The sequence below is a fragment of the Ochotona curzoniae genome, unplaced genomic scaffold (genome assembly GCF_017591425.1).
Source record: "Ochotona curzoniae isolate NIBS_2020 unplaced genomic scaffold, NIBS_Ocur_1.0 contig_43, whole genome shotgun sequence".
Taxonomy (NCBI): Eukaryota; Metazoa; Chordata; class Mammalia; order Lagomorpha; family Ochotonidae; genus Ochotona; species Ochotona curzoniae.
In genome coordinates this window covers 21,038,639-21,060,735 of record NW_024466218.1, presented here as the reverse complement: position 1 = coordinate 21,060,735, position 22,097 = coordinate 21,038,639, and the positions used below count along the sequence as shown (strand labels likewise).

General features: G+C 44.8%; 1 protein-coding gene across 3 annotated transcripts in view; it reads left to right on the top strand.

Annotated features, from left to right (window-relative positions):
• Positions 1-22,097, top strand: part of DYM (dymeclin) — a 290,990-nt gene that overhangs the window by 15,908 nt on the left and 252,985 nt on the right. For 2 of the 3 annotated variants that reach the window (XM_040984988.1, XM_040984986.1), the window contains 2 exons: positions 7,443-7,634; positions 21,009-21,061. In XM_040984988.1, coding sequence (XP_040840922.1) covers positions 7,495-7,634; positions 21,009-21,061 — 193 coding nt within the window. In that variant the 5' untranslated portion in view covers positions 7,443-7,494. Of the gene's footprint in view, positions 1-7,442; positions 7,635-21,008; positions 21,062-22,097 lie in introns of those variants that run through there. The other variant, XM_040984989.1, reaches the window with a different exon arrangement.

Sequence of the window (22,097 nt, the reverse complement as noted above, 5' to 3'; positions counted from 1 at the left end):
AAAAATTTAAATCTGAATAGGTAATGATGAGGGAAAGTAAAAATACTTAAATTATTAAAAGATTTATTTGTTTCTATTGGAAAGGCAGATATACAGATAGGAGGAGAGACAGCGAGGAAGATCCTCCACCCAATGATTCACTCCCCAAGCGGCTGGAGCTGCCCCGATCCGAAGCCAGAAGCCAGAAGCCAGAAGCCAGAAGCCTCTTCCGGGTATCCCACATGGATGTAGGGTCCCAAGGCTTTGGGCCTCTCTTGACTGTTCCCCAGGCCACAAGCAGGGAGCTGGATGGGAAGTAGGGCTGCCGGGAATAGAACTGGCACTCATATGGGATCACAGTGCATCCAAGTCAAGGTCTTCAGGCACCAAGCCACCACACCGGGCCCCAAAATACTTAATTTTTATGAAATCCATGGGCATGATTTTATTTATTTTTATGTATTTAAATTTTTTCTAAATTATCATTATTATTATTTTTTTAAAGATTTATTTTTATTATTTTTTTATTGGAAAGGCAGATATACAGAGAGGAGAGACAGAGAGGAAGATCTTCCGTCCGATGATTCACTCCCCAAGTGAGCGCAACAGCCGATGCTATGCCGATCTGAAGCCAGGAGCCTCCCACACGGGTCTCCCACGCGGGTGCAGGGTCCCAAAGCTTTGGGCCATCCTCGACTGCTTTCCCAGGCCACAGGCAGGGAGCTGGATGGGAAGCGGGACTGCTGGGATAGAAGGGATAGAACCAGCACCCATATGGGATCCCGGGCGCTGCGCCGGTTCCTAAATTATTATTATTATTTTTTAAAATGGAACGGAAGAGAGACGCAGGCAGGAATCTTCCACCTGCTGAGTCACTTCCCAGAAGCCACAGTAGGTGAGGCTGGGCTAGCCAGCATCTAGGTCCCTGGGCGGCAGCTGCTGCCTCCCCTGCAGGTTAACAGGAGGCTTGACCTGGCGGGGGACAAGCTGCCCACCACTGGACGTGGTTTTGAAATGTGAAACAGTAGGTTGAACTTAAAAAAAATCTCATCCCATCTTTCCTTCTTGGTGTCCTTTTCTTCAGTAATGACCCCTAACTTTCAAGTCCTTTAGCTCTTACTCTCAAAAGTTAGCTCTTTTTAAATAATACAGCTTTACTGTTACTTTTTGATTTAATAATCCTGGATATTTTCAGTAGACTTCCTGTGTATTATGGAAGGTGAAAATTTAGCACTGTTAGATTACAACTTTCACTTCTGTTTCTGTATATTTCTGTATATTAGATTTCCTCTATAGTAACCTCACAATTACGTTTGGTTAAATCTCTGTTTAACATTTACATTGTAGTGATTATAGAGAAATTGATCACTGTTGAATTGAATTATACTGTGATTAGGTGACCTTTTTTGAAGGATTTTAATCTTTTTTCCAAAGTTCACAGGCTAAAAAAATCAGTGGGGCTGGCGCGGTGGTACTGCATTAGGGTAAACCTCTGCTTGCAGTGCCTGCATCTCATTTGGGCACTGGTTCAAGTCCTGACTGCTCCACTTCCAATCCAGCTCCCTGCTAATGGTTCTGAGAAACCAGTGGAGAATGGCCCAAGTGCTTGGGCCCCTGCCGTCAAGTGGGAGACCCAAATGAAGCTCCTGGCTTCTGGCTTCCACCTGGCTGAGCCCTGGCCTTTGCAGCCATCTGGGGAGTGAACCAGTGAATGGAAAATTAATCTCTTTCTCTCTCTGCCTTTCAAATAATAAATATTAAAAAATAGATTGACTTAATTTTCTGTATGACTGATCTCCTGAGGTCTTGGAACACTCTAGAAGTAAGGTCCAACACAGCAGGAGACATTTCTCTGGATTTTCTTCCCCTGAGGACACTGATGTAGCTGCCTGTATCCCTTGTCACAGGACAAGGACTTCTCTTCAGGGCTGCTCTGTGTAGAATACCCGACCCTGAACCCTGTTTTGTCCTTTTCCTTGGCTTATTTCCTTGTGGAAAGTACGTCTTCCAATAGCTTCTTGAGACTGAGTGCCTGGACAGGTTTTTGAATCTTGGCAAGACAGAGGGATCTTTATTTTACCTTCATATTTAAGTGGTGTCTTGGCTGGCTATAGAATCTAAGTTCCATTATTTCCTCTTAATATTTTAAAGGTACTGCTTCCTTGTCATCTAGCTTCCCATATTGCTTCTAAGAGGGTGATAAGCCATTCTTTTCTTTTTAAAAATTAATATATGCAACAGGAACAGAGAGTAACTGAACAAAAAGGCTCATACTGTATACCTCGGCAATGCTAAGTGCTTTTCATTTGCATTTCATGGGCCTTTGCTTTGTTTTCTTTCTCTTTTCTCTCGCAGCCCGTTTTCTCCTCCCATTTTCTTCCTAAGGAAGTATTTATTGGTAGTGCTAAAGCCCTATGCCATTAGAATGTGCTGTTTGCTTGCTTGTGTGTGTATTAGTGTCTGAATGTATCTGTGATGGTATTCCCATGTTTTGAGATATTTTCAATCCTCTGGTTCACTCCCCAAATGCCTGCTACAATCAGAGATGGGCTGGTCCAAAGCCAGGAGTCAGGTATTTCTTTCTTTCTTTTTTTTTTTTTTTAAATTTATTTATTTTTATTACAAAGTTGGAAATACAAAGAGGAGGAGAGACAGAGAGGAAGATCCTCTGTCCGATGATTCACTCCCAAGTGACTGCAACGGCTGGTGCTGCGCTGATCTGAAGCCAGGAGCCAGGGAACCTCTTCTGGGTCTCCCACATGGGTGCAGGTCCCAAAGCTTTGGGCCATCCTCAACTGCCTTCCTAGGCCACAGGCAGGGAGCTGGATGGGAAGTGGAGCTGCCGGGATTAGAACTGGCATTCATATGGGATCCCAGGCGGGCACGTTGAAGGCGAGGCCTTTAGCCACTAGGCCACGCTGCTGGGCCCTGAGTCAGGTATTTCTTACAGGTATCCCATATGGGTGCAGGGGTACAAACAATTGAGGCCATCTTCCACTGCCCTTCTAGGCCATTGGCAGAGGGGTGGTCAGAAGTGGAGTGGTCGGGACTTGAACTGGTGTTCATATGGGATGCCAGTGTCACAGAGGCTTAATTGGCTGTGCCATGGCACCAACCTCAAGCCCCCATGTTTTTTATTGTAGCTGTGCTTCACTATTCCACTATAAAACTATTAGAAAGTTTAATTTTTTAAATATATTAAAAAGTGTTACAGGATTTATTTATTGTCTTAATTGGAAGGTCAGATTTACACAGAAGAGAGACAGAGAGAAAGATCGTCTGTCTGCTGGTCAAGTGGTTGCAGCTGAGCTGATCTGGAGCCAGGAGCTTCTTGTAGGTCTCCCATGCAGGTACAGGGTCCCAAGACTCTGGGCCATCCTTTATGGCTTTGCCAGGCAACAAGCAGGGAGGATTTAACCACTGGCTATTGTGGTGGGCCCAGAAAACTTCATTTTAAGTAGATTAAAATTCTTATGAATGCAGTAGCTTTGGGATGGTGAATGTATATAAGGAATTTTTGATTCAGAATATTTGTAGCATGTAAGAACTTATACCTTATGATTGGCTGGCTTGGTGTGGAGGCATTTTTATTTATTTATTTATATTTTTTTCAAAGATTTATTTATTTTTATTACAAAGTCAGATCTACAGAGAGGAGGAGAGATAGAGAGGAAGATCTTCTGTCCGATGATTCACTCCCCAAGTGAGCACAACGGCTGGTGCTGTGCTGATCTGGAGCCAGGAGCCAGGAGCCAGGAGCCAGGAACTTCCTCCAGGTATCCCACACGGGTGCAGGATCCCAAAGCTTTGGGCTGTCCTCGACTGCATTCCTAGGCTACAAGCAGGGAGCTGGGTGGGAAGTAGAGCTGCTGGGATTAGAACCGGCACCCGTATGGGATCCTGGCATGTTGAAGGCGAGGACTTTAGCTGCTAGACCACACTGCCGGGCCCTGGAGGCTTTTTAAAAGTCAGCTATTTTGGGATATTTAAGGAGGAAGAAGCACTGTTGATCTCAAGTTCAGGTGCAGGTGATAAGGAACAGAATCAGTACTTCTGATTTCCTATTTAGGAGACCCAGCTGCTCATGTGCACTAGGTAGCCCTCGGATGAGCCCATAGAGAAGCCGCTCACTCCAGCTCCACAGAGAACATGAAGGCTTGCTCTGCAGTTGTTTTTTTTAAAAGTATGTTTACACATTTCCTATTTTTACTTATAATTTGAAAAGCAGAGACAGAAATCTTTCACCTATTGGTTCACTCCCCAAATGGCTGGAACATCTGGTGCCATCCTGGTCTCTATTGTGGGTGACAGGGCCCCACATACTTAAGCCAGCACATGGGGCCTCCCAGTATGCACATTGGCAGCAAGTAGATTCAGAACCAAAGATCTGTGTTCCAAAGCAGGTCCTCTGGTATGGGGTGTGTGGGCATCCCAAGTGATGTTGACCACTGTGCCAAACTGCCTCCAGAACTGATCTTAGCTTCTGTGCCTTTGTTAAATGAGGGTAGGACTAAGTAAGAAAGTCACTAACTAATCATTTTCACTTAAACCTGAGTTTGTTTTTGTTCCACCCCTCCCCAGCATGTCAGTTTATTGTAATGCAAGCACAAACTTACATAGACTAAGACAGGGGAGGGCAGAAGGTGTCTCCTGCCAGTTATCCCACTTAACAATGACACTGTGATTGGCTGGAAGACATTGTCTATTTCTCTGGATTGTCCAACTGAGTCACAGGTCACATAGAACACAAATAACAGGTGTGCCGGAGTACATGTTCACCATGTGTGGCTGGCAGGTAGGCAGGCTGTGGGTCACACTTTTCTCAGAGTTGTTTATCAAGGAAGTCCCAGCACAGTTCATCCAAGGACAGAGAAGAGAGACTGGGGTGCAGCCCACTGCTCTCACCAGTATGGCCAGTGAATGGCCAGGTTGAGGTGTCAGTCAACCAAGACCATTGTCAGAGGCTCCCTGGGGACACGCTGTTATGTTCCCATATCCTCCCACATAGGCCAAGCAGGCAGAGATCTGGGACCATCTCCTACATCTCCCCTCTCTGCTCTTTGAATGAATTCTGTTACTGAGACTTCCACCAAAATAGCAGCCTTTTGTTCTGTTACCCTAAGACATTAGAATAGACATTGGAGGATAAAATTCAACACAATAAAACCTCCTGTTATTGCATAACACTGCAGGCAGAACACCTCTCACAACAATGCTGGTTGTCCAATTTCTATTGGGAAGCTAGGATGGTGGGTATATAAGTAAATTGGCCTAATTTGAATTCCAAGGGTGTAGGTGGTCAGCATGGTTATATTATTTACGGTTTTTACAGTCCAGATGGTCTCAATGAAGGACAGCATAGATGTTGCAGCAGCAGCCACCATGGTCATGAGGGAGGCGGCCGTGGTGCTGATGAGGCCTAGTGCCCGTTGAGTCTGGTGTATGATGGAAGAGAGGATCTTGTCGTGTGCTTGCTCCCAGGGTCCTTCCACTCATCCTTTGGCTGGACTGGGATCCATAGCGCTCATACTGTTCACGTATGTGAGGAGTGATTCGAACATCCCATTTTGGATCTGATGCCATTTCCTGCTTCCCCCCAAACCTGAATTTTCTTTGGTATCTGATCCCACATAGTTTCATTTCATTGTGATAGTAATTTTTGAAAACATTTTTTCTAAGATTTGTTTATATGTTTGAAAAAGTTACAGAGAAAGAAGAGACAGAGAGATCATCCATCCACTTTTTCATTTCCCAGGTGGTGGCAGTGGCCAGGTATCGGCCAAGCCAAAACTAGGAGCTGGGAGCTTCATCGTCTTTCCTGAGGGTAGCAAGAGCCAAACGGCGGGGCCATCCTCTGCTGCTTTCCCAGGCCATTAGCAGGGAGTTGGGTTGGAAGTGAGTTGCTGGGACATGAACCAGCACCCATATGGGATGCCTGCATCATAGCTGGTGGCTTAACTTACTGTGCCATAATGCTTACTCCATGTAATGATTTTGTTTTTTAAAGTTATGGTGCCAGTGCTGTGGTCTATGAGGCTGAGGTTCCACCTATGGTGCCGGCATCCCTTGTGGGCACTGGTTCAAGTCCTGGCAGCTGCACTTCTGATCCAACAGAGGAGGGCCCAAGTCTTTGGTCCTCTGAGCCTACATGGGAGATCCAGAAGCTCCCTGCTTTGGATTGGCGCTGTTTCAGCCTTTGTGGCCATATGGACAGGGAACCAGTGGATGGAAGTTCTCTTTTTGTATCTCCTTTCTCTGTGACTCTGACTTTAAAATAAGTAAATGATACTTTTTTTTTTGAAAGAATTTAATTTATTTTTCAGCATCTCCATTTATTAGTAAAATGCTTTTTTAAAATTAACAAATTGGGATAAATATGATCTAGAACTATGTTAAGGGGTTGGCATTTGTCTTAGAGGTTCAGTCCCCACTTGGGATGCTTGCACCCCATATTGAAGACCCTGGCTTCAAGACCTGGCTCCATTTCCAATCCGTATCCCTACTAATGCATATCCTGGGATGCAGCTGATGATGGCTTGAGCAGCTGGATCCTGCCACCATGTGGGAGACCTGGACTGAGTTTCACACTCCTGGCTTTGGCCTGTCCTAGACCTGGCCATGGTGGAACTTTGGAGAAGTGAGCTGGCCAGTTGGAGCTCTCTGCCCGCCCCTGTGCGTCTTAAATAACGAAAACAAAGCAAAGCCATGTTATGTGTGTTTTATAGGAGCCATTGTTGGGGTTTGTGATTAGTTTTCCCCTTAGTGACCAAGAACAATAAATATGGAAGAGCCTTGTGAGTATGCATGATATGTTGGCTCATTTGCTCTTTCAACTTGCTTTTTAAGGGCTTCCTCTAGATGATGGAACAGGGTATGAGGAGGAGTAAGATAGTTTCTTTCATCCAAAACATGTTGGGGTTAGGTGCACAGGCATGTGAAAAAATGCTGTACTGCAGAGTCAGAGGTGTTCAATGTAGTTCCTTACGGATGGGGAGCCCTTTCCTGGGAACAGGTGATCTGGGTCAACACCTGCTTCTCTTCCCTTCCCTGTCCCTAGTGAGGCAGGGCAGGGCAAGCCTTTGAACTCTTGTCCTGTTGCTTTACTTATCAAGTCACCCAGTATTTTTATTTCTTTAGCATCATTGTTTTAGCTGTGAAAAGATGTCATTTTCAGTCTGTTTGGCAACCAGTTATCAGTGTGAACTTGCTGGAAGACATCTTAGCGGGGGGTATATCCATACCAGGATCTGCAGCACAAAGGTAGATTTGAGTTTTTGTTTTTGTGTTGACTGAGACAGAGTTTAGTCCCCCTTAACAATTTGTAGTTGTGTATCTGAGAGCTCATGTATTTGCAGTAGGGATATACGAATTCTGTTGGCAGTATTTTAGTTTTTTTTCATGTAAGTAAAGGATAGGAAAAGATGATTGTTTTGATGAAGTGCCATTGTTTTTCATTTTTATAGGTCATTTAATGGACATGCTGGTGTAAGGACAAGTTATCCACCTAGTTAGAAGATGGGTTCGAACAGCAGCAGAATCAGTGATCTTCCTCAGAATGAATACTTGAAAAAGTTGTCAGGCACTGAGTCTGTGTCTGAGAATGATCCCTTCTGGAATCAGCTTCTCTCATTTTCTTTCCCGACACCAACCAGCAGGTAAGAGATCATCCGGAGGTGGAGCCGGGCAGCAGGCCTCATGAACTTGTAGGATGTGCTCAGTTTTTAATGTTCCTCTCTCTCTGAGGGTACTTAGAAAAGTTTGTGGTGGGGCTGATGGCACTTGGCACAGGAGCTTAATCTGCCTGTGACGTCAGCAGTGGGTTCAAGTTATGGCTTCTTGACTTTCTGTCCAATTTTCTGATTACTACTTTGTCGAGATGATTAACAGTCCTGCGGCCCTTTTGAATTAATTATTCAACTGTTTTAAATCCAGAAATTGAGTATAGTAATATTTGGTTTTATGGTTAAACAGTATACTTTTATGAAGGTCACTCTTCTGCAATCTTGACTATGTTGTGAAAATTGTATTATGTGTGTTGAGCACTAGATGGTGCTGATATAAAGCGAAAGGGCAGTTTTTGGTACAGTCTCTTAAAACTCACTTTGTTGAATACAAAAGTAATAGGCATCCATTTTTCATACTTTCAAATGCAGAACAAGCACAAAGAAGGCAAAAGAGATACCAACCAGGAATATCTAATATTTTGGCATATGGTGGTCTTGCCTCTCATTTGAAGCTGTTTTTATTGTTATCTGTACTCACATTGTACAGAATACAGTATTGTATTCTGTAACTCACATGTGCATGGCAGTATTTTTCTTCTACACAATTTTAAAAGCTTGTAGTGTGGGCTATTTTAAGAGTGTGAGTAATTTATGTAGTTGTGAACATTTTGGTTATTTTTTCTCATGATTATATATGAAAGTATGATCAGTTTATGGTTAACTCTTTATGCATATCTAATTATATCAGCATCAGCATTTATTTGATTTTTTTAAAAAGATTTATTTTTATTATTTTTTTTATTGGAAAGGCAGATATACAGAGAGGAGAGACAGGAAGATCTTCCGTCCGATGATTCACTCCCCAAGTGAGCGCAACGGGCCGATGCTATGCCGATCTGAAGCCAGGAGCCTCCCACACGGGTCTCCCACGCGGGTGCAGGGTCCCAAAGCTTTGGGCCGTCCTCGACTGCTTTCCGGGGCCACAGGCAGGGAGTTGGAAAGGAAGCGGGACTGCCGGGGATAGAACCAGCGCCCATATGGGATCCCGGGCGTGCAAGGCGAGGACCTTAACCACTTACGCCACCGCGCCGGGCCCATTTATTTGATTTTTTAAGGCAAATTTATTTATTTATTTATTGGAAAGTTGGATTTACAGAGAGGAAATACATTATACCCGTTGATTCACTCCCCAAGTGGTCACAATGTTTGGGCTGAGCTGAACTGAAGCCAGTAACTTCTTTTAGGTCTCCCATGCGGGTGCAGAGTTCCATGCCTTTGGGCCATCCTTGACTGCCCTCCCAGATTACAAGCAGGGAGCTGGAAGGGACGTGGAGTAGCCAGAATTAGAACACGCGGCCATATAAGATCCTAGCACATGCAAGGTGAGGACTTTAGCCATTAAGCTACTGTACCAGGCCCTCAGCATTTTTTATAGTTAATTTACATATATATTTTAAATCATATAAATAACATTGTAGTGTAGAAAGCTGGAAAATGTAGAAACAGAAGGAAAAACAGGTTTTTTTAAAATCACTCAGATGTAACCAGTTTGGATATCTGATTCATGCTTTTTATTATTTTAATATTTTTTCTTTTGTACATTTTCAATAAACTCATTTTTTTAAAAATTCATTTACTTTTATTGAAAAGTCAGATTTACTGAGGAAAGGAGACAATGAGAAAAATTTTCCATCTGCTGGTTCACTTCCCAGGTGGCCACAGGAGCCAGGAGCTTTTTCTGGGTCTCCCACTTTGGTGCAGGGTCCCAAGGTTTTGGGCTGTCCTTGGCTGCTTTCCCAGGCCACAAGCAAGGAGTTAGATAGGAAGTGGAGCTGCCGGGACACAAACGGGCACCCATGGGGGATCCTAGCACATGCAAGGTGAGGACTAGATACTAGGCTACTAAGCCGGGCCCAAAGAAACTCTATAACATGTATATTTATGTCACTTTTTAAAAGCCACAAAGGCCTGAGTTGATTCAGACCAGAGTCAGAGGTGGCTGGAACTTGCTCCCGCTCTCCCATGTAATGGTGGGGGTTCAAACACATGGGCTGTCTTTGGATGCTTTCCCAAGCGCATGTGCAGAGAGCTGGATTGGAAGGGGAGCAGCTGGGGCTTGAACTGGTGCTCATATTAGTATGCTGGTGTCGCAGGCAGCCATTTTACGTGCTCTGCCATAATTCTGGCTGACACAATTTTCTTTCTTTTTTTTGAAAAGATTTATTTATGTTTATTGCTAAGTCAGATATACATAGAGAAGGAGGGACAGAGAGGAAGATCTTCTGTTCGATGATTCACTCCCCAATTGACAGCAACAGCTGGAGCCGAGCCGATTTGAAGCCAGGATCTGGCGCTGCTGGGATTAGAACTGGCACCCATATGGGATCCCTGTGTGTCCAAGGCGAGGACTTTAGTTGCTAGGCCACCACACTGGGCCCCCATAATTTTCTTTCTAACACTGAGAAATATTTTGCATTTCTATACTACATAATATAATGTTTTGCAAAGGTTGTGCTTGCTGTACTCTTAGAAATACTCTGGGCCCGGTATGATGGCACAGTGGCTAAATTCTCACCTTGCACATACCTGGATCCCATATTGATGCTGGTTTGTGTCCCAGCTGTTGCACTTACCATCCAGCTCCCTGCTTGTGGCCTGGGAAAACAGTAGAGTATGGCCCAAATCCTTGGGATCCTGCACCCACGTGGGATGCTTGGAAAGAAGCTCCTAGCTCCTAGCTCCTGGCTTTGGATCAGCTCCCTTCTGGCTGTTGCCTCCACTTGGTTAGTGAACCAGCAGATGGAAGATCTTTCTCCCTGTCTCTGCTCTGTCTAAATCTGCCTTTGCTATAAAAGCAAGTAAATCTGTGTAAGGAAATTTTTGAAAGGGTTTTCATTTCTCTTTATCATTGTTAGGATCCAGTTACCAATTTGATCTTTTTTTTAGGACTTTTCATTGGCATTATAAAGAAAAAGGCATACTCTGCTAAGGCTTTGCTAACATGGATGTCCCTGTGGTTGGCTGTTTTCTGAACACTCACTGTGTGCCAGTTGCTGGTTCGTTGCTTTGCGTGCACCTCTTGTTTGGTTCATCATCTGCTGCTGTGTTTTTGCCATAACTGGGAAAACTGTGGCCTCACCAAGGTAATCCTAGGTCACACAGCAAGCGGTATGTGGTGAAGGCCAGTGGTCAGCCTGGTTGATGTAACTCTAGAAACAAATGTCCATTGACCATCATGCCACGCAGTCTCCTTTTGGAAGCGTGGCCGAAGACACAGACTCAGCTTCATGGAATGGCCAAAGAGATGATGAGAAATTACATGGTAACTTTTGAGGAAGAAGTTGGCTGAGCTGCAGGGCATGATCACAGGTACCCGGTGTTTGGGCACCATTATTTATAGGAGCACACGCAAGGTGACGGCTACTCTGGTACTCTAACCCAGCCTTGCCTAGCATTGTCTGAGAGGAGCTGCTTGGGTGTTCCTTTCTCGAAGCTGTTTAATCTCTTTCTGCAGTAGAGAAACAGGATAAGAGCCTCATTGAATCAGCTCATAAGGTTTTAACAGACAGACCTAAGTGACTGTAAACTTACTATTGCCTTTGACTGTGATACATATGTCTGTTTCTGTAGTTTTATTCTCTTTGGCACACTTGATGTACAATTTTATTAGATTTTTGAAGTTGAAACTCTTGCTCTGTTGCCTCTGTCTTCCGGATTTTTTTCTGATTCTTTCCTCACTGGTTTGCTTGGATGGTGAACACAAGAATGTATGAGACTAATTTATTAAGGGAATAAATAGTTTGGAACTTTTCTTGGCATTTTATTTTCCCAAAGAAGGGCAGTAAGAAGTTCATATTTTATGTCATGAGGCAAAACATTTATTTCCTGTCCTCATTCATCTCTTTCTGTGCAAAAATCATTTTCAAAGGGCACCAGTTTGCCCTTCAGCGAAAAGTTTAAGTGGAGGAAAATAGAACTCATGTTGTTCAAAGCGTTGGAGGAAGGGGGCCCCTGAGCGTTCATCCTGGGGCGTGCAGAAGTCCCTTTTTCATTGTGTTGGTTGGAAGCTGATTTTTCAAGTTACTTTTTCTCCTACTTTCTTGAGAAAATAAGCACAATATTATCAAGCACAGTGGTGATATTTCAGTAGTCGCAGTTCCTGTTTGGAAGCTCTGTGATGGCCTGTGGGAGGTCTGTGAGTCCCCTGAATCTAAACGCATGCATGGCCTTTGTGGTTCTGCTTGGCTCAAAGTTGCTGTAGTAAATTTATGTGCAGTTTTTATCCCTCGACTTTTCCCTGCGCCTGCACTCTTTTTGCTACTGAAGGGGCTGATTCTTGTGAGAGTTTGTGAACTGTCAGAGGGGAACGCGCATGCCCAAGTGCTGCTGGATGTTTTTGAATGGTTACTTGTTGATACCCCCAGACAAATGGGCAAACGGACATGTTTGTCAGAATATGGATGTTGTGGGTTACACGTGGTATTACTAATATGTGGTATTAACTTGAATTCATTGTGTGGCAGAATTTCCTGGGAAGAGAGATTCAGCATTCTCAGTGCTTCTGAGTCATAGGCTTACTTTGCTTGCTCAGTGATGCTGTCTCCAGGAGCGAGTGATCATTTCCCCCAAGTGGTTTTTTGTCCCGTGGCTTTTCTTGGGAAAATTGGGAACTGTGAGTTTCTCGTTTATGATTGAGATTCACATCTGGACACTGTGCAGTTGACACTCCTGCAACCTGTGAGCCTGTGAGCTGGGACAGTATAGGTTGAAACATTTCATTGCCTGATCCAGGGATAGTGAATGGCCTCATAGCAATTGTAGGAAACTTGGCTGTTGTTTTACCACTTTGCTTATTAGAGTTTAACTTTTCTGTTCTATTCTGATTCTTTGTTATTCACACAAACATTACGTTATTACACATTTTTAAAAATTTATTTTTAGTGGAAAGTCAGGTTTACAGAGGAGAGAGAAAGATCTTCCATCTGCTGGTTCATTCCCCAAGTGGCTGCAACGGCCAAAGCTGAGCTGATCTGAAGCTGGGAGCTTCTTCTGGTTCTCCTGTGCAGGTGCAGGGTCCCAAGGCTTTACATCACCCTCCTGCACGTTCACAGGCCACAAGCAGGGAGCTGGATGGGAAGTGGAGCAGCTGGGATACGAATTGGCACAGTTTGACTCAATGATTGAGGTCACACATCAATTACATTATCAGCTTAGGTGTCCTGCCTCTGTTAAGTCCAGTTGTGGGCATTTCACCTGCGAACCATAACTAAGGTAAGGTATTGTCAACAATCTGCTTGTTTTCCTGCAGAACAATCATCAGGGATATTTAACCTCTTAGCTGACCGTTGCATTAGTCGTTTTGGTTGTGGAAACTCTAATGTTTGAATTTCAAGCTTCATGTGAAAGTAACTTTCTCTGCCCTACCAACATGTTCTTTCTGGTTCATTTGTCAGTTTTGGAAAACTGCTTGACATCTAGCTGCTCACTGATTGATGGAGGGATGGGAGCTTTAACTTGGAACTCTGAGCTTTTTATTCCTCCCTTTGCAAAATGATGACAGCGTTTTTTCCTGGGGTGGGGTGGACAGCCAATCTTCCTGTCAAAGTGAGGGCCATTTATCATCTGTCACCTCCTGGCTGTGACTGGTGACATATGCAGACAGTTTCTGATAAAGTGGCTGGTACAGTTGATCATCTTTCTGTCTTAATATTGAGCAGAATGATTCACAGTCTATTACTGAACACTTGCTCCGTTTTTACTTTTTCTGTCACCAGTTACATTTCTGCGTCCTTGTTGCTAGACCATAACGGGTGATTTTGCCAGAGGACGGTGACCCAGGGTTTCTTTCCAAGAGCTTGAGCGTTCTCGGCAAGGGGTCAATGTGCTTGATCCCCAGAATGGCTTGCCTGGTGCACCTGGAGGATTTCGGTGATGCTGAATAGAATTAATTTGTAATGTGCAGTGAGAGGGTGTCTGCTAGTTAGCTCATACCCATTCCGAGTTCCTCTCTGGATAGGTCATTTGAGAGGAAAAACAATCTGTGATTGTCACTAAGGTCCTATGGCTGAATTGCTGTCATTTTGCATGCTTATTGGGTTTAAAGATCACTGGGGCTTGGTGGTGGAAGATCTGGGTATACACTTGCAAATTCAGAAGTGTGTAGGCACTTGTAAGCCACAGTTATGTACTTCCGGTAGGCAACTGGTTACAGCTTTCTGCAATGTAATTTGTGATATCAGAACAGAAGTATTCATTGATCTAGAAATTGAATTTTGAGGTTTTTTTTTTTTTTAGGAAGATCATGGGACAGGCTCAAGAAAGATATATGTGCAGTGACATCTGTAGCAGAGTTGCTAACACCTTAACTCCTAGGAGCTTCTTCTGGGTCTCCCAAGTGGGTTCAGGGACCCAAGGAAACTTGGGCCATCCTCTGCTACTTTCTCAGGCCATAAGCAGATAACTGGATCTAAAGTGAAGTAACTCGGACATGAACTGGTGCCCATCTGGGATGCTGGTGCCATAAGGAGGAGGATTAGCGTGCTGTGTCACTGCGCTGGTCCCTGGAGTGTATTTTTGAAAGTGACTAGCCTTTGAATTCAGTGGTGCAGAGATATTCCATGCTCTTGCTACTGGAATTCCTTAACGGTATTTCATTGTGCATATAATCATAGTGGAATTGAACAAGAGCGTTTGAAGATGATGCCCTTGTTCTGATTGGTAACAGTGGTTTATCTATGGCTGCTGGCCACACTCATGGTGACAGTGGTTCAGTAGGTAGTGATTGTTTTAAGCACATGGTTGAGCTTTACCATATAACACTATTAGAAGCAATTAAACTAATACCATTCTTGTTATTATTGTTAAAAAATGTCAGGGTGGTTGTAGCCAGGGTCAGGTAATTTACCATTGGGTACTTGGCATGCCTTGCCTTGCTCTAAGAGTTTCCTTAGTGTGTGGTTTTGATTTTGTACATAATGACTCTCCATTAGGAGAGGTCTTCAAAAGAATTATGAAAAACGTGGATCATGAAAAAAAAAGTCCGTGGATATCAAAATTGTTTTGCACCAGAGATATTCATCTTTTCATTTATTGGCCATGAACCTTTTAGAGTCTCCTGGTCTATGTTTCCTTGTCAAGCTCTCTCTCTCTCTTTTTTTAATATATAAGCAAGCCTGTATTTCTTTTCTTTCTTTCTTCTTTTTTTTTTTTTTAAGATTTATTTACTTTCATTGGAAAGGCAGATACAGAGAGTAGGAGAAACAGAGAGGAAGATCCACTCCCCAAGTGAGTGCAACGTCTAGAGCTGACCAATCCGAAGCCAGGAGCTTCTCCTAGCTCTCCCATGCCAGTGCAGGGTCCCAAGGCCTTGGGCCATCCTTGACTGCTTTCACAGGCCACAAGCAGGGAGCTGGATGGGAAGCAGGGCCACCAGGATTAGAATTGGTGCCCACATGGGATACTGGTGCGTGCAAGGCAAGGACTTTAACCACTACTCTATTGCACTGGGCCCAAAATTCAAGCTCTTATTATGGCATTAAACTTTTTCATTTTTTGCTCTTGCATTCTGCCAGTCTCCTTTGTAACTTGGTCCTGGTGTGTGTTGGTGGACCCAATACAGGTGGCCTGGATTGGAAGTTATTTGGAGCAATCATTGGTGTTCACTGTTGGAAATTTGTAGCAGACACTCTTGCAGGTGCATGTGGAGAATGTGAGGGTGAGGTGGATTACACATGCTTTCTCCTTAGGGACATTCTCTTCATGAAATCAGTAAGAAAGCAAGGATGTTGTGGGGAGGCCGGGTCTAGGCTTCTGTCTCCTATGCAAGAAGGAATTCAAAGACATAAGAATGAAAGTACACTGGTGACGTGGTGGCCTGCTGGCTAATCCTCCGCGTGTGGTGCTGGCATACCCAGGCACTGCAGCCATCTTCCAGTGCTTTTCCCAGGCCATTCCCAGGGAGCTAGAACGGAAGGTACTTACGTGGGATGCCAGTGTCATAGGGGGTTCCTTTACCCGCTGTGCCACAGCACTGGGCCCCCTCCTTACCTGCATTAAATAGACCTAAAATAGGCCTGGGAATGGCAGTGGTAGTATTTTAGAACTTTCTTATGTAGTTGTGAAGTTTTAAATGAACGCTTCGTTGCTGAATTATCTCTGGAGAAGTCAAATGAAGGTTCTTAAAACCGAGGAAATCCTCGGATAGTTTGAGGTGTCCAGTGTGTGGGTGAGCCCCTGTTGGGCAGAGGTTTTTCTTGTGTACTGGGTTGCCAGCGGCCAAGCTGAGACTTCTTTGCTGTGTTTGCCTTGCTGCCAGGAGGCTCGTGGGGCCAAGCTTTGACAAGAAGCCGGCATAGGCCCCCGCCAGGGAGGGATAGCTGCAGATAGAGCTGCCCTGGCCAGTGAAGCTGTGGGACTCTGACTTTGGTCAAGAAAGGGTTTAGCTGAGAGATGACTGGCTGTGATTTAAGTCTCTCATTTCTGACCTGTTTTCAACCTGACCTGAAGTCTGGAGTTTAGGTAAGCAGTAAGTTGAAGTAGTCTGCGCGGTGCTCATTTGCTTCAGCTGAAGGACACTAGAGATAACTTACTGGATGTGCTGCCCTTGTTTCCACCTCGGCCTCAGAAGCGACATTCGGTCTCTAATTGTAATTGTCTTGGAAACAGGGGCATGCTTTTGCAGTGCCATTTTACTTTTATTTACTGCAAATGATGATTTGTTGGTTGCTGCTGCCAGACATCTGAGCTCATTTGTTGAACTAAAGCAGCACGGTGCATGGATGCCTGTGAGACAGGCTAGCAGCAGTTAGCAACCGCCCCAGTTGCTTAACTACCTCATTACAGCTCTAAATCAAGCAAACAAGAAAGTAGCTTGATTCTTAAGATTGGCCAAGGAGTTAAGGAAAGTGGAGGACTGCGGGGATAAGAGAAGAGGAATCCAATTGTCACAGACCCAGTGGGCATGCTGGGGGCTTCTTAGTAGTTCTCTGCCCTCTGGGTGCTGCTGCAACCCATGGTGGTTCTGTTGGGCAAAGCCTGGGGAAACCCTGAGGGTGTGGGGACAGTTGCTGCTGCCTCACCACCAGGGAGCGCTTCCCAGCCAAACAGAATGAGTGAGAAACCAGGCTGCCTCAAAAGATGTGTTCTCATACTTGGGAAGCAAGTAAACATCTGTTCAAAATATTCTCATGAGAATTGAAACTCAGGGGTGCACTTTGCCTTGAGGGCTAGAGGGTGAGAGGGGGTGACCTCGCTTCTCTGAGCTGTCCGCCAGTGTCCTGCCAGCGCCAGGCTGGGGTGCTGCCAGGGGCAGGGAGCCCTCAGCAGCCTGAGCCCAGGTTCATCGTCAGTCCAAGAAGGGTCCTGGAAGAAGCCCAGCCTAATGAACCCCCTTTCAGGCTGATGCTGTATTGGTGGGGGGAGCAATGATGCCTTTCTGTGGAGAACTGATTCCCAGACTCCGGCCCTCTCCCTCTTCACTCTGACCCCACAGGCGCTGAGCTTTCTTGTCTGCCTACCTCCTTTTTGTTGGTCCCTCAGGGCAGAGTGCTCACTTCCTCCTGGGAGCCGAAGGATTTGTCCTAGAGCAGGGCTGGTGCAGATCTTGGTGTGCTGAGCCGAGCAGCCCATGTGCCTCTTCCTCCTGGCCAGCTGGAGGGGGTGATGAGGCTTCTGGGCATTGCGTCCCCAAAGAGCACAATGACTTTGAAGGCTGTGGCCACAGGGACATCACTGAAACTCTTGGTCCCGGCTAGTCGTAAGAGAGAATTGTAGCCTAAAGAAGCAATGGTAGTGTGTTCTGGGTGCCGACCTGAGAGGGCCCTGTCCACTCCTTTGCACTTTATACCTCTTTCCTTTGACCCAATGACTCAGGCATTCTTACTTTTTTCCCCCTCTTCCTGCTAACTGCTAATGTGTACTGTTCAGTCTGACCACACCATTTTGGTTGTTAAGAATCAGTTGGACTTGGCACATTCTGGAAAGAGGGGGAGTGCATGATGAAGAGACAGGGACCTTTATAGACTCAGGAGCACAGTGAGTCCTCAGCATGGAGGAGCTCGGCTCTGTGATCGGGAGGCCGGCAGGCATCCCAGGGTCCTGCTATTTGCACCCACCCACTGCTGTCTGCACTGCACATATGGGTACCCTTCTGACTGCCTGGCTTTCTTTGCTGCTCACTGGGTTAGGATGGCTGCCACAAACGTCAACTGTACAGCCATGTGTCGGCCAGAAGGAAAGCTTGTCTTGTCACCTCATTTCCTTGTTCCACGAGACTTCAGCCCTGTCATAGTTAGCTGTCTCCTTCATCGGCACAGGCCAGAGTGGGATCGTGCCCAGCCAATCTGCTAGTGCTTTATCCAAGCTTGGGAGGATGGGACAGAGCGAGGGGCGGCAGCAGGCAGAGCGACCTGGGGCATGTGGCAGACACCCCACAGACACTCGACGCCCCTGGGGGCCTTTACTGCAGGGACAATTCCAGGTCATCTTTACTGAAAAGGTTTGATATTAGGGGAAACTAGAAGATTTAACTTTCAAAAGCTGGTATTTATCTTTTTAAATACGAACAATGTGAGATTTTTTAAAAATTAATTTTTTGGTTGTTTGAGAGTGTACACGTCGATACACTTGCAAATGTCCGGATGCAGTGACTCCACTCCCCACTGCCCAGGGCAGCTGTGTGTGCACCAAGGTGCCAGGGAGCCAGGGAGCCACTCTGGGTCTTTAGCATGGGTGGCAAGGACTGTGGTACTGGTGCCATCACTTGCTGCCTCCCAGTGGAGCCAGAACTTGAACCTAGCTACTTGCACATCATAACTGCTAGACCAGATCCCAGCTCATGATTTGAGATTCATTTTTTCTTAGATTTATTTATTTATTTGTATTTATTTTTATTGGAAAGTCAAAGAGTGAGGAGAGAGACAGAGAGGAAGATCTGTCTGCTGATTCCATCCCCAAGTGGCCGCAACAGCCAGAGCTGAGCTGATCTAAAGCCAGAAGCCAGAAGCTTCTTTTGGATCCCCAATGTGGGTGCAGGGTACCAAGGCTTTGGGCCATCCTCTAGTGCTTTCCCGGGCCACAAGCAGAGAGCTGGATGGGAAGTAGAGCAGCTGGGTTACGAACCAGTGCCCATATGGGATCCTGGTGAATGCAAGGGGAGGACTTTAGCCACTAGGCTACCGTGCTGGACCCATGATTTGAGATTCTTAAGGTTATGGCATGTTTGCTTAAGTTGTATAGTCTTTGTATGTATGTGTGTGTGTAAGGTTTCTTATGTATAATATCATCTTGAGTTGCTGGGAGTTTTGTTCTGGAAGCCTTGGCTCATACATATAAAATAAGCCACATGTATTGGATTTCTAGTAGCCTCATTGAAAAAGGAACATGAATCAACTTTAATGATACGTTGATATAGCCCACTTATTATAATTTCACGACTGATAATTTCATCTGATAATAAAGCATTTCCCACATCATCTTCAAGTCTTTGAAATTCAGTGCATATTTTGTGTTCATGCCCATCTGAGATTCATTGGGCAGTTGAATTACAAGTGATCACAAACTGCAGGTAGGTGCTAGTGGTAGTTTCCATTTTAGACAGTTGTAAAACTTGGTACAAACAGTTTTCTTTCAGGTTTTCTAAAAATTTGCCCTAGGCCATAATGCCCATGGCTTGCCCTTGTTCTTTGGGTTGGAGGATGGGGCATTGGAGAGAGGACGTGGGGAGAGCTTCTTCTGTCCCTGCAGGAACCCTGGGGCACAGAGTTCTCCATCGGGGGGACTTGCTGTTCTGTGTGTATCCGTAGAAAAGAGCACATATGTTGACACATATCAAATACTTAAAAAAAAAGGATTTGGAAGATAGAGATCTTCATTTACTGCTTCCCTTGCAAAGTGTCCACAGCAGCCAGGGCTAGGCTGGGCCAAAATGTGGAACGAGGAGCTCCATCTGGGGTCCCAGCTGGGTGGCAGGTGCCCACTGCTTGAACCGTCACCTGCTTGCCACCTCCCTAGAGGAGCGTTAGCAGGAAGCTGGAGTCTGGAGCTCTGCTAGAACTTGAACCCTGGCAGTCCACTGCAGGTGTGGGCACCCCAGGCGGCACCTTGGCTGCTAGGCTAAGTGCCCGTCCAGGATGTGTCATTGGTAACTGAGTCCCCAGGCTCTAAAAGTGGTGCTTGCTTTCTCAGACCTCTGATTCCTCAAAGGTTAAACTTTGTGGGAGCCTCCCTTTGCTCATCTGTGAAAATAGACCCTGTCATGGTCCTGCTCGTTGGACAAGCTGTTTGTGGTATTTAAATGCACTAGTAAATTTCAAAATGCTTCAAAGACATTTACAGGGTTATGCAAATGTAAGGTAGTACTTTAACTTATCAATTAGGAAAAAAAAATGTTGCTGTTTGAAGCCAGTAATAGTTGTCATTTGTGGAGGGCTCCCTCCACAGATCCTATATAGTAGCATTGTAGTACCTTTGAAAGGTAGTATTATTACTTCTCTTTTATGTGTGAAAAAGCAAAGACGAGGAAACTGGCTGAAGGTCATATATCTGGTAAGATGTTTAATAGGAATTGGAATGCAGTTTTGAAAAAACGTGAAATGTGTACAACACGTTTATCGTTTTAACCATTTTTTAAATGTAGAGTTCTGTGGCATCCAGTATATTCACATTGTTTTGCAACTATCACTATCACCCTCCTTGGGAACTTTTTTGCAAAAACTGAAAATCTGTACCCTCCTCAACCCAGAATCTTCTCTCCCCACCCCTGGCAGCTGCCCTTCTGCTTTGGATCCCTCTGTAAGTTTGACTAGGCCGAGTCCTGCACGTCAGAGGAATCCAGCACTGTCTGCGTGCAGGCTTCCTACTTCACTTAGCATGTGTCAACGAGGTTCATCCGTGTTGCAGCATGTCAGAACTTGCTAACTAATATTCCATTGCAAGCATGTGCTGTATTCTTATCCATGTGTCCCCATGAACACTTTGGTCTCCTCCACAGTTTGGCCACCATGATTATGAACTTAAGTCTACAAATAGCTCTCCAAGGTCTTGCTCTAATCTCCTCTGATTCTGCATCAGAAGTGGAATCTCTGGGTCCTGTGGTAATTTGCATTGATTTTTTTGGAGTCCTTAGTTTTTTTCTGTAGCAGCTACACCATTTGTCATGCCTACTAGCCAGGCACTAGCCTCACACTTTCTCCACATTTTTGCTAGTACTTGTACGTTCTTCTTAATTCTGTGTATTCCTTTAATTGATTAGTGGGTAGCTGTTTAGTGTTACAGTTATTAACACCCTTTCTTCTTTTGTCTGTCCAGTACTGAGTTGAAGCTCTTGGAAGAGGCGACCATTTCAGTCTGCAGATCTTTAGGTAAGGGTGTGTGTGTGTGTGTGTAGCATATTTTTGTTTATGTAGGGGACTTTTCTTTCAAAATTATGTTACAAATTTTGATTGTATAATATGGGCCAGTTGATGGAGATGATGTTTTATCCTTTTGAAACCGTGATGCTCACTGGGGCTTACAAACTGTATCATCTAGTCATTTGGAATGAGACACAGACATGGCTGTACTTGCAGTAATAACAATGGGCCATGCTGGACAATGGATACCGCCTCCGTTTGTTCTGTTTGTGACTTTGAGATGCTGAGAAAAGGCAGAATATGAGGTTGAGTGTATAGTTGCATGGATAGTATGTGTGTAGGATGTATGACCATTTGTCCTGTGATCGTCAACTGCTGTTAACCAGAATAGTCATTTTTTATTAGAATATATTAGCAAAATATGAAGAGGCTTCGAAACTACATGAAAAAAATCCATGTTATACTTTAATTCAAAATTTCCACAAAGTTTTTTTTAAAGATAACTTTTATGTGCAAGGTAGATTTACAGAGAGGAGAGATGGAGAGAAAAGGTCTTCTTCCACTGGTTCACTCCCCAGATGGCTGCCATGGCCAGAGCTGAGCTGATTGGAAGCTGGTAGCTGGAGCTTCTTCTGGGTCTCCCACAGGGCTGCAGGGTTGCAAGGCTTTGGACAATCCTCTTCTGCTTTCCTAGGCCACAAGCAGGGGGATAGATGGGAAGTAGAGCAGCTGGTACATGAACTGGTGCCCACAGAGCAGAGGGTTAGCTTGTTGTGCCACTGTGCCCCCTCCAGCAAGTTTTTAAACTCCCCATGTTAGGAAGCTTCTTATGACAATTTGATATTGTTGTAAAAAGCTGACTGGACTTTGTTACCACAGTTTTAGCTCTGCTGCTTATTAGCTGAACCTGTGGTTCCTCGTCCAAATGGAGATTTAGAGCAGCTATCGTGCAGAATCTTTGAATAGAAAAAAAAAAATCGGATTGTGTGAAATACTCAACACAGCATGTTTCATTAGGCAAATGATACTTTTTAAGACCTTATTC